This window comes from Glycine max, chromosome 1 (genome assembly GCF_000004515.6).
Source record: "Glycine max cultivar Williams 82 chromosome 1, Glycine_max_v4.0, whole genome shotgun sequence".
NCBI classification, from domain to species: Eukaryota; Viridiplantae; Streptophyta; class Magnoliopsida; order Fabales; family Fabaceae; genus Glycine; species Glycine max.
Window position 1 is genome coordinate 47,758,673 of NC_016088.4, and position 17,951 is coordinate 47,776,623.

At 31.6% G+C, this 17,951-nt stretch overlaps 1 protein-coding gene and 2 pseudogenes across 3 annotated transcripts; all 3 read right to left on the bottom strand.

Annotated features, from left to right (window-relative positions):
* Window positions 1-251: 251 nt before the first annotated feature.
* On the bottom strand, window positions 252-6,122 carry LOC100811895 (pectinesterase inhibitor 9-like; annotated as a pseudogene).
* Window positions 6,123-9,181: 3,059 nt separating this feature from the next.
* LOC100812445 (receptor-like protein 57) lies at window positions 9,182-10,153 on the bottom strand (annotated as a pseudogene).
* A 319-nt stretch (window positions 10,154-10,472) lies between these two features.
* On the bottom strand, window positions 10,473-13,799 carry LOC100786595 (uncharacterized). 3 transcript variants are annotated; one of them, NM_001361244.1, is made up of 3 exons: window positions 13,694-13,799; window positions 13,350-13,407; window positions 10,473-12,029 (listed from the first exon to the last, which is right to left on the bottom strand). In NM_001361244.1, exon 3 carries the CDS (start codon window positions 11,991-11,993, stop codon window positions 10,734-10,736), a length of 1,260 nt encoding a protein of 419 aa, NP_001348173.1. In that variant the 5' UTR covers window positions 11,994-12,029; window positions 13,350-13,407; window positions 13,694-13,799; the 3' UTR covers window positions 10,473-10,733. The 3 variants fall into 3 exon arrangements, with proteins under 3 accessions (NP_001348173.1, NP_001348172.1, NP_001276243.2); NM_001361243.1 differs by having other exon boundaries at window positions 13,656-13,799; NM_001289314.2 differs by lacking the exon at window positions 13,350-13,407.
* Window positions 13,800-17,951: the final 4,152 nt, after the last annotated feature.

Here is a 17,951-nt window from a genome sequence, read left to right on the forward strand (position 1 = left end):
TTTGCCACACATAATTTGGCATTATGTACGCCACTTATTTGCCTATATAAATGTCTTAAGCCACGCCATAATAATCAATGACAAAATACTACAATTAACACGATTTTCTATGAACACAAGTAATAATGAAATTAAATTTATAGAAATAGATATATCAAATCAATAGCAACCATAACCCACCCAACTAAAAAATATGTACATATATGCACATGAACAAACAGTGGGTGGTAATAGTATAGGCTTATTAGCTTCTAGAGCTTCTTAATGGTTCTTGTTTCTACTTGTCGATACCTAGATGCATATCTATGAAACAAGGCAAGTGCATTACTAGTAACCTCTGCCACATTCATGGCCTTAACCTTAATAGAAGTTTCTCTCTTACTCATCTTATGACTAGGAAATGAGTATGCACAATTACTAGAATCTGCTAAGGCAGTGCTCACCCATTCTCAACATTACTTATGCACCACAATAAGTCATCATGGATGGTAGAGCCACATTGGCGTTAGTTTTGATTTAGAAATCAAATTAAAGTGGTCCTAATTTTTCTCACCCACTTTTTCTGTTTTCTCAACCACTTGACTTAGTCATATTTGGTAACAACATTTTAGTTTTAATTATAAAGTTGTTGAGAGTACATTTGGATCTTGCTATAATGAAATCATTTTTCATGATGGACCGAATTTGATCTATATAAATAGGCATAGAGCCCTAGTCTAAACACATCAGAAAACAATATTCATTCCATCTAAAGTGATTATGTTAAAGGCTAGAAGCATTCTTTACAATTGAAACTGCGAGTGTTGTCAAATTCATCTGTTGAATTATGGAAAGAGCTATGGCTAGAGGTTAGTAACCTAATTAAATTAAATATATTGTTATGTTGTTTTGGTGTACAAAATTCATCATTTGGTATCAGAGCTTGGTTTTCCTCTGCCTAGTTGTATGTGTTAAGCGCTGATAGTTTTTAAATTACGATTGCAATGTTTCTTTAAAAAAAATCAAATTGTTTGTTTTCTATTTCTGTGAGGCTTCTATACTGCATTAAATATATATGGCTTTTGTTTATATATTTTATATTGTATTAATCAAGTGTGTGTTGTTCCTTTAAAACATACAAGCATGATTGATTCCATTAAAAGTATTTATTGCCTTTTCAAAGCGTAAAAGGATTTTCCTTTTGGCATTATATTATGTACATGTGTTTCCGCTATTGTATATCATATTAGTGATGGTATACTTTATGGAGTAGCCATAGCATCCATTTTAAGATTATACTTACAGGAATCATATGAAGATTAATATGATAACTTGTAATTGATTGTGTTTATTATATTGAATTTTCCCACGGGAATTTATTATAATTTTCATGATCAATTAGGATGAAATAAACTTGTCTCTTAATTAACCCACAGGTATTAGGAGATGCAATGATAATTTATTAGTTTCATCATAAAGAAATAAAGTGAATTTTTCTATGTTAGAATTTTAACCCATAGGTAGATTTTGATGATGTATTGATTCACATGCATTTTAAATTATTATAAGCACTGATATTTGGTTACATGTTATAGTTCAATCTTTGATAATATCCGATGATAAAAATAAGGTTCCCATATTGACAGGGAAAACTATAAGCAATGAAAGGAATGAGTTCTTCTCCATTTAGGGGTTGCTGACCTTGACTATGCTCTTCATAAGGATGAGCCAGTTGAGCTTATGGATTCTATCACTTCATAAGATATTGTGTTATATGAACAATGGGAAAGATCTAACTGTCTTTCCATTATGTTCATCAAGACATGTATCTCTGCTAGTATCTGTGGTTCAATTTCGGAATGTCAAAAGGTTAAAGATTTCATGAAAACCATAGATGAACAATTTGAAAGTTCTAAGAAGGCCTTGGCTAGCAGCCTAATGTCTAAGTTGTCATCTATGAGGCTCAGCTTAAGTCGCTCCAGGTTGAAATTTCTGAGTCATTCATGTTGCACCTAATTTTGAATTCACCTCATCACAGTATGGTCCCTTCAAAATATCATACAACACACATAAAGAGAAATGGTCAATCAATGAACTTCTGACCATGTGTGTCCAGGAGGAAAGGAGACTTGCTCAAGAATTTGGTGAAGGTGCTCTTACCGTGACTCTAGATAAGGGGAGAAGGAAAGGAAGGAAAAGAACCATATACCTTCTATTGTCAAAATTAAGAAGGAGTCTAGGTGTTTTTTCTGTAAAAAGAAAGGACACGTGAAGAAGGACTGCTATAAACATAAGGCTTGGCTTGGAAAGAAGGATAATTATTTTTCCTTTGTATGTTTGGAATCTAATATTGTCGATATTTGTCATGATACATGATTTATTGACTCTGGATCTACGATTCATATTTCTAATACCATGCAGGGCTTCTTAAGCCAGAGGGAGCCAAATGAAGGTGAATGATTCATCTACTCTGGGAATCAGATGCGTTCATATATGGCTGTCATTCGCACATGTAAACTTAATTTAGGATCTGGATTTGTTTTTGAATTGAATAATGTCTTTTATATTCCTGAATTTTCCAGGAATTTAATTTATGTTTCTAGACTTGTTCCTTTAGGTTATTCAATAAACTTTAACGCATCCGGATTTGATTTATTATTTAAGTCTACTTGGCTCGAATACACCATGCTTGTGAGATCAGATAGAGGAGGCGAATTTTATGGCAAATACACTGAAAATGGACAAGCACCTGGTCCTTTTGCAAAGTTTCTTCAAGAGCATGGTATTGTGGCCCAATACACCATGCTTGGCTCGCCGAATTAAAATAGTGTGGTTGAAAGAAGAAATTGAACATTAATGGACATGGTAAGAAGTATGCTTAGCAATTCCAAACTTCCCCATTCATTATGGAATGAGGCTCTTAAGACAGCTACATACATACTAAATCAGGCACCAGCAAAGGTGGTCCCTAAAATCCCATTTGAATTATTGAAAAGTTGGAAGCCAAGTTTAAAACATGTGTGTGTTTGGGGTTGCCCAGCTGAAGTTAGGATTTATAATCCAAATGAAAAGAAGTTGGACGCAAGGACCATTAGTGTATATTTCATTGGTTATGCTAAAAGGTCTAAGGAGTATAGATTTTATTTTCCAACTCATAGCACTAGAATTATTGAGTCAAGAAATGCAAAGTTTCTAGAAAATGATGTGGCTAGTGAGAGTGATTTAACTCAAGGCATTGATCTTAAGAAAAATCAATGTGAAGGAGTAGTTCCCACATCAAGTTATAAGCTAGTGGTTTTTGGCGATACTCACCAAAATCGTGTAACACAAGCTCCACATCAAGTTGATCTTATCCTAGAAGATCCAGTTGAACAACATCAAACACAAAATGTTGAGCAACTTGTTAAACAACATCAAACACAAGATGTTGAACAACCTGTTGAACAACAACCAAAAGGCGTGGATGTAACATTGAGAAGATCAGCTAGAATAAAGAAACCTGCAATTCCTAGTGATTATCAAGTGTATTTAGAGTCTCAATATGACTTTGGAGTTGAAAATGATCCTGAGTCATTTTTGCAAGCGATTAACAATTGTAATTCTAAGCTATGGTACGATGCTATGAAAGATGAATTGGAATCTATGGAAAATAATAAAGTATGGGATCTTGTTGAATGTCCTAATGGGATAAAGCCTATTGGATGTAAATGGATTTTCAAAACCAAGAAGGATTCATTAGGTAACATTGAGAGACACAAGACCTGATTGGTTGCCAAAGGATTCGCTCGAAGGGAAAGAGTTGACTACAAAGAAACCTTTTCTCCTGTATCCATGAAAGATTCCTTTCGCATCATAATGGCATTAGTTGCTTATTTTAACTTGGAATTACATCAAATGGATGTAAAAACGGCTTTTCTAAATGGTGACTTAGAAGAAGAAGCTTATATGACACAACCCGAAGGTTTTTCCTCTAGTGATGGGGCTTACTTGGTTTGCAAGCTCAAGAAATCAATATATGGACTAAAACAAGCATCACATCAATGGTATTTGAAATTCCATATTGTCATCTCATCATTTGGTTTTGTTGAGAATAGTATAGATAAATGCATATTCCACAAGGTCAGTGGGAGTAAAATAATATTTTTTCTTATATGTGGATGATATACTTCTTGCAACCAATGATTTTGGGATCTTACATGAAGTGAAACCATACCTTTCTAAGAATTTTGACATGAAGGATATGGGTGAGGCAACATATGTCATTAGCATAGAGATCCATAGAAACTGATCTCAAGGGATTCTCGGCTTGCCTCAAAAGGCCTATATTAATAAAGTTCTAGAAAAAATTTGGATGAAAGATTGTTCACCCAACATGCCACCTATTGTGAAAGGTGATAGATTCAATTTGAATCAATGTCCTAAAAATGAGCTTGAAAGGGAACAAAAGAGAAACATTCCATATGCTTCCATTGTAGGAAGCCTTGGGTATGCACATGTGTGTACAAGACCTGACATTGCTTTTGTGGTTGGAATGCTTGGGAGATATCAAAGAAGAATAGAGCACTGGACAGCTGCAAAGAAAGTTTTAAGATATCTTCAAGGAATCAAAGATTACAAGCTTATATATCAAAGATCTGACAATTTAGAAGTTGTTGGCTACTCAGACTCGGATTTTGCTAGTTGCGTTGACTCTCGCAGGTCGGCATCTGGATACATCTTCATGATGGCTAATGGAGCAATATCTTTGAGAAGTGCAAAACAATCATTAGTTTCTACTTCTACCATGGAGGCTGAGCTTATTTCATTATTTGAAGTGGCATCACAGGGTATTTGGTTAAAAAGTTTCATAGTCGGTCTACAAGTGATGGATTCTATTCATAGACCATTAAAGATATATTGTGATAATTCAGCTGCTGTTTTTCTAGCTAAAAACAATAAAAGTGGAAGTCGAAGCAAGCACATCGACATTAAGTATTTAGCCATGAAGGAATGTGTCAAAGCAAATGAAATCATCTTCGAAAACATCAGTATTGAACTAATGATTGCAGATCCATTGACAAATGGCATGCAAACAAAGTCATTTAAGGATCATGTTAATAGTATGGGACTTGATTCTATCATGTAAAGCTCCTTTTGTAGTGAAACTTTAGTTATTTGTTTGTCTTCTCATTTTGTTGTATACATTTTTGTTGAGAAAGATGTGTAATTTGGACTCAATAAATATTGAACATGTTCATTCGGTTAAATTGTTGTTTTTACTAAGAGTGATTACATTGTAATATATGGAAGGTAATAATCATTTTTAGAGAACCTACCTCCAAGATTCATATGGTTAGCATCTTGGGTGTGAGCATAAAGTTATCAGTGTTGTAGATATCATAAAGTGTGAGAAACATTGGACCAAGTAGGAGAATGTTAGTTTTGATTTTGAAATCAAATTAAAGTGGTCCTAATTTTTTTCACCCATTTTTTTGTTTTCTCAACCACTTGACTTAGTCATATTTGGTAACAACATTTTAGTTTTAATTACATTGTTAAGAGTATATTTGCATCCTGATATTATGGAATCAGTTATTGTGTTAAAGGCTAGAAGCATTCTTTGCAATTGAAACTACAAGTGTTGTCAAATTCATCTTCTGAATTATGGAAAGAGCTATGGATGGAGGTTAGTAACTTAATTAAATTAAATATATTGTTATGTTGTTTTGGTGTACAAAATTCATCATTTGGTTCAACCTGCGTAGTTCTTTCGTGGCTTGGCTAAGTTGTTTCACACTATCAGTGATTTGGTTCACACAATCTTGCACGATTAAGTACTCCCTTTTGTTGTTCTTGACACCCTTGGCCTTCATTTCCTTGACCACTTTTAAAAGGTACCCTCTTGTGTGAATAGCTCTAGAGAGGCTCATTGACAAGGTATATTGGGCTAAGTGTCCGGGTCCATTTAGGGTGGATTTGACATATTTGGCAAGGCAACGGATGCAAAGATTTGAGTATAGGGTGCTACTGCAAGAGGACTCTATGTAGGTCATTGTTTGAGAATTTTTATGCCTTGTCAATGATGATGGCTCAATTGGGGTGACAAGAAATGAAAAGAGAAGAGAGAGGAAAATGAGTAGCAACGTGAGGTTGAGTTGTGCCATGTTGGGTCTAATAGAGAGCTTTCAATGATAGGAGATTTTTTTTGTTGATGAAAATGGCAATGGACCGATGGGGTTTAGTGCTTAATTATATATAGAGTTCTTTATATAATTACATGCATAGGTATATAATTTTTCCATTTGTTACGTTATTTTATGTCTTTTATATGTGCAATGAGTTGCACTATGAACAAAGATGAAGAGCTTTAGAAAATTTTACATTCGAACTAGTCGGTCAATAAAGTCAGAGATTATTAATTAGCATTAACGTATAATATATTATATTATCTTATCTGTAGATGATAATATATATATTCATAACTCCAGCCTGATATCACGATAATACCTTGTAGTAAACCTTTGTTTAAGAAGTTTTATTTGAGTGAGGTGGTATGTGAAGTAATAATGTGGTCCAAACTTGGATTGTTAATTACACGTTCAAAAGAGTAGGACTTTTCGAACTTAGATAGCAAAAAATTCTAATAAAGTGGCGGGAGAGGGGAAAAAAAGGGAAAGATAAAAATCAAAGGGAAGGATAATTAATATGTTGTATACTAAGGGGATTTTAATTACTTAATTGACTATATGTGTGAGTTTTTCTAAACTTCTTAATACCTAAGTTTGACTTTTATGAATAAAAAATGGAAAAAAGGAAAGTATAATTAATATAATGCTTAAGTTGAGGAAATGTATGAAATTTGAATGATTAGGGATGGTTTAAACATAGATTGTGTTGATGATATGTAGGCTGGCTCAAGGTGTGCAACTTGGAGTTTTTAAGGCGACACTAGTGGGTTAATGTTTACTGGAAAAGAAGGAAAGAAGAAAAATGAAAGACACATGTCCGTGATTGATCAATGGGCTTGCAAAACATAATTACAAACCCCAACACAAAGAAGATTCCGGGAGACATAATTTGGATTACTAAAACTATTAATGACACGTGCATCATCTATGGTTCGTTATTGGTTCTAAACATTTTTAAAATGAGAACTATTAATATGAGTAATTTGGATTACAATTGAAAATAATTAACAAATGAGATTAAATGGTTGTCATCACCATTATTATGATTGTCAACGCCATCAGTATCGTGATTGTTACCACCATCATCATGATCCATTGTCCCCATCACAGCTCACCGGCATCGGATGTAGAGGTTGTGATGACGGTCATGAGAGTTGTTCCAACGGTAATCATTGTAGTAATTGCAGCAAAGGTGGTGATAATGATGTATGGACATAGAAGTAGTAGTGACAATGATGACAATAATCATAAAGTAATGGTGTTGACAAAGACGATAGTAGTGGTAACAATCATGACGGTAGTGGTTAGAATAATTATCAAGATAGTGATAATAATGACAATGATGACTGTAAGGGTAGCGATGACAATTATCTCATCCGTTAATTATAATATAATGATCCCTATTAATGGTTCTCATTTCTCATTTTATGGAAGCAACAAGAAAATGCGTAGAGAGAGCTTTTGAAGTGTTTCAATCATAATTTGTAATTATTATATGTGACTTGGCTCAATCTTGGACTATGAATACATCAAAGCAGATAACTATGCATACATAATATTACAGAATATGATTATTGAAGAAGAACTACTAACAATATTATTTTTTCATATGATCACCCAAACAATGACATCCGTTGAAGTTTACTATGATCCTCATCCCAATTTTAAAGATACTTAGAAAGGAGTGTGCATTTTTGTCAAAAAAAGAGATACATTGTTATCTTCAAGTGGATTTAATAGTCCCTACTTGAAAACGTTGTAGATGCAAGAATAATTTTGAACTCTATTTTAATAGCACATTATTTTATGTTTCTACATGTATTTTAAAAGTTATTATTAATTTTAATCTACATTATTTTTTATCTATTTTAAATTTTAAAGTAATTTTTTAATTAAAATGCAGTATATATTTAATTTTTAGAATTGAACATTTTAATTTTTAGTTTGAAATTTTTACTTAAATGGGATGGAAACCATAATGGGAAATTAATATTATAATTATTGATCAAACAAAACTTATGAGAAAGGGCAATCATAGTTGGACACTCCAACAATGTGACACCCTCCATTTCTTTATTGTTTGAGATTTTATTCCAAAGCTTAAATTAATTTTTTTTTGTTAAAAGAAATTATTGAAATAAAATATTTTTTAGCATATTTATTATTTCAAAATTAAAATACAAATGGCTTATTATCTTGAAACAAAATAAATATTAAAACAGTATATTGTAAGGCTTAATTTAAGTTTTTAAGTGAGCTTATCATTAGAGCGAAAATTATTAAAGTAATGATATAATAGTATAAGGTCCAATAAAATAAGGTAAGAATTTATAAATAAATTATCCATTATTAACATGTTCTGAATGGTACTAGACTCATAAATGTGAATGAAAAAATGTGATTAAAATAATAGACCTCACCAAAGATGATTAGTCAGATTTTTTAACAAAAACTCGTTATCAAAAAAATCAATGAATACTTCACACCAATAACATAATAACCAATAAAAATTATCTACTGAATATTAACATGTTTTCTATACCTAATCCATTTAAAATGTTGATAAAAGCATGCAGGGTGAAGGACCTTAGTTATTTCATATCTCGAGTTTTGTGAATTAAAAAAAATAAACGCAAACAATTTTACGTCTCGGTGGTATTTTATTATATAAAATGTCTTTCATTCACAAAAGAGCTTAATTTTATTGAAATGTATTGACAATGTATGTTTTATTTGCGTGCATATTAGGTTTTTCCATTGAAAAGCCCAAAACCATAACGGGATAAATCATGATTTGAAAATTCTCAATTAAAAACTAACATTAGCATGCTCCATAAGTAGGATACGGTTTGGATCATTTTTATATTTGGCAAAATTATAAATTTGATCTCCCATTTTGTCTCCAATTTTGGATTTTGTCCCCCGGTAAATTGATTCACAAATTTTGTTCTCGTATTTATTAAAATCACGCAATGTTGATCCTTCAGGTCACAATTGGACGTTGACCGTTAGCAAATGACGTTGACTAACACGTGTCAACGTCTAAGAGACACGCCAACTACAGATATGCGATGTGCTTCAAACACTTCAGCAGCAACTACTGAACCCATGCCCACCTTAAGTTCATGACTACAAAGGGAGATCTCAAATCCTGCAAATTATAAGATAAATGAAAGTAAATAAATAGCGCATTAACATTGAATAAATAATTGCAGAATCCAAGTGCAAATCATTTGCAGCACTGGTCTTACCCAAACCCAAATTTCAACCAAATACAAACCCCGGTGAAGCTAAGCACCAAGCTAGCAAGGCCACTTCCCAAGCCAATCCCAACAATGGCCAAAACGGACAACCCTCTATTCCTAAGCGGCGACAATGGGTAACTGTAGAGATCCTTATTCCCTAGGAATGAGCTAGCGTTGAATTTGGGCAAGTTCCCGCTCCGGTTGGAAAGCGAAGCCAGGATAGTCCCTGAGAGGCAATTATTGGACACATCGAAAGCGGAGAGGCGAACGAGCAGGCCAAATTGCTGAGGGATGGGCCCAGTAAGCAAATTATCATAGAGGTCAATAATGTTGAGGTAGGCGCACATTATGAGCACCGGGGGGATGACCCCTTGGAGACTGTTCGAAGAGAGGTTCAGAACGACGAGGTTGACCAGGGACTGTAGTTCTAGGGGATTAGGCCTGTGAGGAAGTTGGAGGAGAGGTCTAGGGTTTGGAGATTGGTGCAGTTTGAGAGGAAAGGGGATATGGTGACGCAAAGAGAGAGGTTGTTGAGGGAGAGCTTGTAGATGCATTCGTTGTTGCAGATTGCACCTCGAAGATTCGAGGTGGAGTCATTGGAGGGATTGGCAAAGTTCTCTTCCTTCTAGTTATGGAGCAGTTTGTTTGGGTCTTCCTAGGACTTTGCACATTAATATTGACGTGTCTCTCAAATATTGATACATGTCAATCAACGTCACTTGTTAACGGTCAATCTCCAATTGTGGTCTAGGGGACCAACATTGCGTGATTTTAATAAATATGAGAACAAAATTTGTGAATTAATTTACCGAGAGACAAAATCCGAAATTGGAGACAAAATAGGAAACCAAATTTGCAATTTTGCCTTTATATTTAAAGGTTGTTATTCTTTTTTTCTTGTCTCACCATCAAATTTCTGCTTTATAGTTTTCAACTTTAAATCAATGATAACATAACTATAAGCTACACAAAAGTTTAATACTTTTAAGTCAAAAAGCATCTCTTGTTGATTAGTTTAGTGCACTCAACTGTTGGAATGCATACGCAAGAACTTTGCTTCTCCCCCAAAGCATCGAAACTCCTAAAAAAAAGGGACTTCTTTTATATACCTTCCTATTCCCCTCCCATAAACACTAGAATTCGGTGCAGGATGTTTTCACAATACAAGAAGGGACTTGAATGTAAACAAAGGATAAAGGGCTCATTTACTCTTACAACCACTAAAAAGGATATTAAAAATTACAGACAACAGCATTTTCTTACAAGATAAAGAAACGACAATTCAAACAAACCACATACAATCAACTATGCATTTTCTGAAAGTCTTGACTGTGTTCAGGAATCATTCAGCCGCCTTCATACCAGAGAGATAGACTTTACTCTGAATCAAACTTCCCCCAATCCAAAATCCAGGCATAACCATCAAACCAATTTTGGGTTTTTCATCATTGTCATCCATTATCAGATTCTTGACCACACTTTCCATATAAACATCAGAGAACTCACTCCCTCCTTTAACCTGAAATACCTTAACATTCGGCTCAAAAGAATAAGCCAACCTGTGTAAAAGCCAAATTGACTTGGTCAGTTTAAGAAAAGCCTGGTAAAAAGGAGTCCTTGGATGCCCTCCACCCATCACATAATTTCGCTGATCTAAATTTCCAAAGAACGATGCCTCCATCTTGGGATGAACTACCACCAGGTATTTGCTCCTGCAAAATTTCCCAAAAATGGAATCTGGATTTTGCCCCAGCATATCCAAGGGATCCATCTCTCTTAAAGCGAGAAACTGGTGGAAGAAGCTCTCTTTAGTTGCAGTAGTATTGTCTAATTTGACAGAGAAGTTTTCCTGCTCAAAGCCACTGAACATTCTTTGGCATATGTAAGACTCAAATGCATATTTCTTATGAGCTCTCTTTGCGTAAACAACATCAGGTTCGATTGAGTTGGCAGCAGCATCAAGGTCCCACCCAGCTGCTTTCATCATGTTGATCAAAGGTTTAGAAAAATCATGAATGGCTTTTGCAGCCACTTCCACAGCAGAGGTGAAGAGATCTGGAGTTAGATCAACAGGGAAAAAGCCATTTTCATCTTCCGATTCTTTGGTTGACAAACCTCTAAGCTTCAGATTTTTCTCTAGTTTTGCTCGCTTCTGGCTAGCCTCCTCAATCTGCTGCTGTAATTGATGGATCTCTGAATCTTTATTCTGGATTTCAGATTGGAACTTCTTCACCATGACCTCATAAGTTTTCAGAAGGCTCTGTTGTTCTTGAATTTCTGCAGCTAAACGTGAGTCTTGGGGAGAAACACACACTGGTTTTGGGTTGTTCTCCCTGTAGAAATGCTTGAGTTCAGACAGATTTTTCAGCTCACTAATAACAAGTTTATCAGCAGTGTGAATTTTATCAGGGTCGTAGGGAGTATGAGCAGCTTGAAGCTCAATATAAGCTGACTTCAAGGAAGAGATATTCATAAAAACTTTAGATATTAGGGTTTCCATTGCTTCTGGATTCTGATTCATGGCCTCTTCTATTGGTTGAGGATGGACCTTCTGACTGTTGCTCTCACGTAATTGGGTCTCTTTTGCTCCAGTGGGTAGCATAGCTAACGCCAATAATGGGACAGTTGAACAAACTTTCTGTCAACAGAACCAAAATTAACTTACAACCCGCAAGCTTTCAAAGAAGTTCAATCAACTTGTTCAGTGCAGAAATAATATTTTTTTCTACATTACATGAGATTTCAATTCATATTCCAAAACTGGAGGGCTTACAATCAGCAGGTAAAGAAAACAGATTCCGTTACAACATGACTAAAAAGATTGAGAACACATGAAATATTCAACTTAAAAGAAATGAGCACATGCTAAAAGCAATGTGCAAATGCAATTACATATTATTTTTTTCCAGTAATCTAACACTTGTATCATTACACTCAGTGGGCTTTGAGTAGTATTTTGGGACTTTATAAGTTAAAAAGTAAAAACTCATCCAACCATGATCCAGGACTTCAAAGATATATCTAATAATGTATAAATGGAAAGTAGGGGCACCCTAGTATGAGGAAATAGAGATAATATCATACAGAAGTCCATTAACACAAAAGGAGAGACAATCACTGAAGCAAATAATTACAACATTATCGACAAAGTATATAATATAACAAATCAAGAACAAAAAAATTAAGGTTTCTTAACTTATATCACCCTACAACTACAAGTCTAGTACAACCGTTCAATCCTATCGTAGTATAGCATGTTTAAAACTGAAGGTTCTCATTGTTCTTCACCTTACAACTACAACTTCTAGTATGTCAAAAATGTTGATGCCAGGCATATAATATACAGAAAATGAGTTCCATTATTTCAACCCCACAAGGGATTTACATGGTAATTTGATTCAGAGAGGCCGACTCACTGGATCATTTGCCTATACCCCCAAAAACATATTTATAAATTCAAATTCTTGTTTGCTGTTCGAAAAAAAAATCAAATAACTAAACTAAATGGCAATTAATAACCTATTTAAATTGAGTCTTATATCTTCTTACACCAATTCATTTCAAACATGAACAAGCCACATGTCCAGAAATCTTGGAAGTATATCACCAAGGATCTTTTTGTGGTCTGTGCTCTGCTTTTGTAAACTTAATAAAATAAAATAAAAAGTAATGTGATTCAGCCTTTTTTCAGAGTGTTTTTTTTTTCTTTTTCAGAAGCTACTACTATTAGCTTACGAGAAGAACTAAAACAGCTTTCTCAGAGGTTTCTAGTTTCTAATCCTAAGGCACGTGAAGTTCATATCAGAAAGGCTAAATAGTCAGCAAAATTCTATAATTTCACAACATCAAGATCAAATTATAAATATTCAAACCAAGAAATCAAAACTTCGTATAAAAAAACAAAAAGAAAAGGCATTCATTTAGTAAACAAATGAAACTGTGAGAATGAGCATTCTACCTAGAAAGACTGCATTTCAGCAAGAGAATGAATCCAGCAAGCATAATACCCTTGAACCCTAGATATAGCAAAAAATAAATCAAAAAAATATTAATAAGAGAGTAGATAGCTTCAATGCTGCAAAAAGAATCAGCCAACCCTAATTCACAAGCAAAATACAACAAAATTCTCTAACTTCCTCGTGTCACAAGAAATTCCCAAAAATCCGTGTGTCTCTATCACAATACCAAACCCTAAATAATGAAGGGGAAGATAAAAAAATAGTGGATTTAGGAGAAGAGAACATGTGGGCACGAAAGAAACAACCTTAAACAAGAAACAACTCGGATTTGATTTGGGGTTACCTTGTTGGAAAATTGAAGGAAGAGTGAAGATGAAGTGGTTGTTCAGGAAAGTGAAAGCGTGTTGGTGGTGACAATGAGTATCATTACAAAACAAAAAAAACCCTATGCGAAACGAAACGGAAACGTTTACCAAGTTGTCGTTTTTGTTTTTATTTGTTCCATTTTCATTTTACTAGATTTTTTTTCACTTTCCCACCTTTTTTTTTTAGACATGTTCCCCACCTCGCAGCGAAAATTTGACCTTTCGCTAGTTTAGATGTATAAAAATATAAAAGAGTAAATTATAGTAATATTTTTTGAGATTTCGTGTAATTATATTAGTATTTATTTCTTTTTAAACCATTATTTTTATCTCCTCTGTTGGGGGAATTAGTGTAAAATTAGAGAAGATGTCAATCTAATGTTTTAAAACATATGACAAAAAGTTAGTATGATGTTTTCAAACTTAAAAGGAAATTAATATAACAAAACAAAAAATAAAAAGATGGAGTTATGTGAAATTATATAATATCTGGAGGATGTTGTTGTAATTTGCTTAATATAAAATGATCAAGAGATCTAGCTCAATCGGATAAACCATAGTTCATGAATTTTTTTTTGAAAAACAAAATATTCATAATCAACCATTACAAGACTAACCCTCAAAAGTTGTAGAGATTCTATGAAATATTTTAAAAGTTTAATAGTGATATGATGATACTGTAATGTGACATTATCATTTAATCATAACTCACAATTGGTATAATTTTTTAAATAATTTTATTAAAATTAATAAATTTATATAAATGATGATTTAGTATTAAATGATATTGTATTACATTATTAATGCGCAGTTTTTTTTCTTTTTTTATATGTAGAAATAGAATATGTTACAGAGTTTTATAATATCTTGGTCTTATTTTAAACCTTTGTGCCTATTTTAGACTTCTACCTAAAAAAAAATTGTTTAGAATGAGTAATGAGATAATAAGAACTCTTTGATTTGAAATATAAAAAAAACTTTTAAAATGACAAATGTTAAGCGTGGTTTAAGTGTATTTTTAAATTAATTTTAATAAAATATTTTATTATTGAATTCCTAGTTAAGAGTATTATTCTGTCAAAAAAAAAGTTAAAAGTATTATTTAAATTTTTTATTATTTTAATTATTAGTGTCTTAAAATTCAGAGTATTACTGTATTAGTTTATATGAATTTTTATTTTTAGTTTTTATAAATAATTATATGAGTATCACTTTATTTTTTCTTATAAATTTGTATAGGAAATAATTAAAATAATAAAATATATTTTATTATTATATATATATATATATATTAAAATAGAAATCAACTAAAAATAATATAGTAGCTTTACAACTATTTGTAAATGAAAATGCAAATATAAAAAATATTTTCTTAAATCAAATAAATTTTTAATTTCTATTTGGTAATCATATCGTGATTTACGAGATTTACCTTTATAAGTTACGGTTTTTAATTATCGTAATTAGCATCTTTAACTTTTTGGTGGAATATTGAGTTATTCCCTTCTATCCTTCAAGTTAATATGGGAGTCTTTTTTGGAAATTTACTCATTCTTAAAGGCTAAAGCTTCTGGTTCCTTATCAAAAATATATTTTGCATGGATTGAATCAACATAATAATCATCACTAATTGAGGTAAGTATATATATTTTAAGGCTTTGCTTAAAGTAGGACATGATCTCTTTTTCTAAAATTTTGATTGAAAAAAAAAATACTTGTATGTGAATTAAAATAGTGTATTTTTTTTTAATCTTTAAAATTTCAGTATTTTAGTATGAACTATATATTTAAATGCTTTTTCTTTTTACTTCAATAGGAGTTTACTTAATTATCACTGTAGTCCAAGAATCATTTTCATAATTATGTCTAGGAAAATACCAAAAGCCAAAAAATACGTAAATTATTACAAGAGCAATAATAAAGTGATAAACGTGCTCTTTTTTTTATGAGTGTAATTTTAGTTGATTTTAAATATATAGTATAATATAAGTGTTATGAATTTGTCAACTTTGTCTGAAACACTTCAACGATAAACACTACGTCAATATATATATATATATATATATATATATATATATATATATATATATAGTTTTGTAATATATTTTTCATATTATTCTGTATTATTTATCTAAATAAATTGAAGTTATTATTTATTTTATGTCTATTTTTATTGAAATTAAAATGTAACACCAATATAGTGTGACATGGTTGGTAGGTAACCATGTACATTAAGCATAAGTCACGAATGAGATTATCAAACTCGAGAGTTTATGTAGACTCGTAAGAATTTCATAAATTCGACTCGTGGACTTAACTCGTAGACTCGTAAGAGTCTATTTCGTATAAAAATAATAACAAGATATCTATAAATAACATAGTAATTAAACATTTCAACAATATAATAAAGTAAAACAGTAAATTATAAAGTTCAGAATATTTAAATAACCAAGTCTAGTAATAATGAATCACTACTAGATAATAAAAGTTATAGTAGTGGTAGATCATTTTTATCGAGGGTTTGATGTTATTAGATAACAAGGATTTGATATTATTAGATGTGAGAATTTTGTATTTGAGAATAACACACTAAATGAAAGTATATTGAATGCTAACCAGACAAAAAACAATAAAAAATAACTTACATTTTGGTCTAATTTTTTTAACTTGCTAACTCATTGACTTGGTGGTAAACTCGAGAGTCTACCAAGTTTACTTAGAGAGTTTACTAAAAAAAAGTTTACTAAAGAGTCAACTTGTAGAGGACAAGTGGACTCGTAAGCTCGTAAGAGTTAGCGAGTATTTATGACTCTGTGTATGAAAAAACATTTGTTGGAAAATATCAACTCCTTAAATGGATCCCAAAAATTCAGAAGATTAGTTATTAGCTTTCAATTGAGGAATACCTTGGTTCACATAAAAAAAATGTGACACTCATTTAATTAATTTTCCTAATGTCTTACAATCATAAATGCATAATGGTTGAATTTTCAACTCTATGATATATCAACATATTGAAAAAACACAAACAAAAATTAAAATTATAAAGAAAATAAAACTAAAATTAGTATTTTCATAAAGAACAAAATACATGTAAGCTTTAATATTAAATGATATTTTGTCAATGATGAATAATAATGATGGAGCTAGAGAATTTTCTTTGTAAAATCAAATATAAAAAAATAAATTAAATCATAAATATATATAATTAATATTTTTAAAAAATATATTCATGCGATTTTATTCAAAGTTGATAAATTTCGACAAGAGTATGAATTGGTTTCAAAGATATAATATCACCTCTTTGAAATCATTCTTATCTTTTGTGGGGACGAGGACCAGAAGAGTCAAACTCATCTTTGGATAAGCTCTTTTGTCATGCCTATCTTATATATAAATATTTATGTTATGTAATCTTTTTAGAGATATAAATTGAATAATAGATAATAACATAAGAATAAATTAAATAAAAAAATATGATATATCTTTTTTAGATTTATTAAAATTATGTTATTTGTTTAGTAAAATAAAATGTATATTTTCATATATGATATTACATGTCTATTTTTAAATATTCAAATATAAGAGGGTCTTATTTAAAATTTTGTCATGGACCCATAAAATCTTAGGATACACCCTGAAAGTACCCTTAATTTTTTAAAATTAATCATCTCTCTTTACTTAATTGTTTCTCTCATTCAATTAATTAATAATTAATGTTTGAAGAAAAAATAGTTAATTACTTTAGAAAAAAATAACCAATACATTTAAAAAATTTAAAAAGAATCCTATAAAAAAGAACAAACATTGAAAAAAATAATCTTATAAATAACACGTAGGAAGTGTTAAAAAATTAGTCTTGAGTTTTAAAAAAAAAATCTTAAATCCACTTTTGGTCTCTATAATTTCACAATTGTGCAATTTTGGTCTCTAAATTTTTTTTATTGCACATTTAATCTCCATATTTTTAAAATTTAACAATTTTGATCTATTGTTTGCCGATTGTCAATTTTTTAGAAAAAATTATTGATATGACATGTTAATGATGACGTGATACTAATATGTTAACATGACACGTAAATCATCAGTCGGTTTTGAGCCTAAAACACTCAATATCGAACATTAATATTTTTGGACCATACCCAATTGTGAAGTGTCTTTGGTTTCAGCCTTATTGAGTGGTAGTAGAGTTGGATAGCTCGATTTTTCATCAATTTTGATTTTTTTTTATCACCC

Coding starts and splice junctions, on each gene's coding strand:
- LOC100786595 (NM_001289314.2), bottom strand. CDS start 11,993: ATGCTACCCACTGGAGCAAAAGAGACCCAATTACGTGAGAGCAACAGT.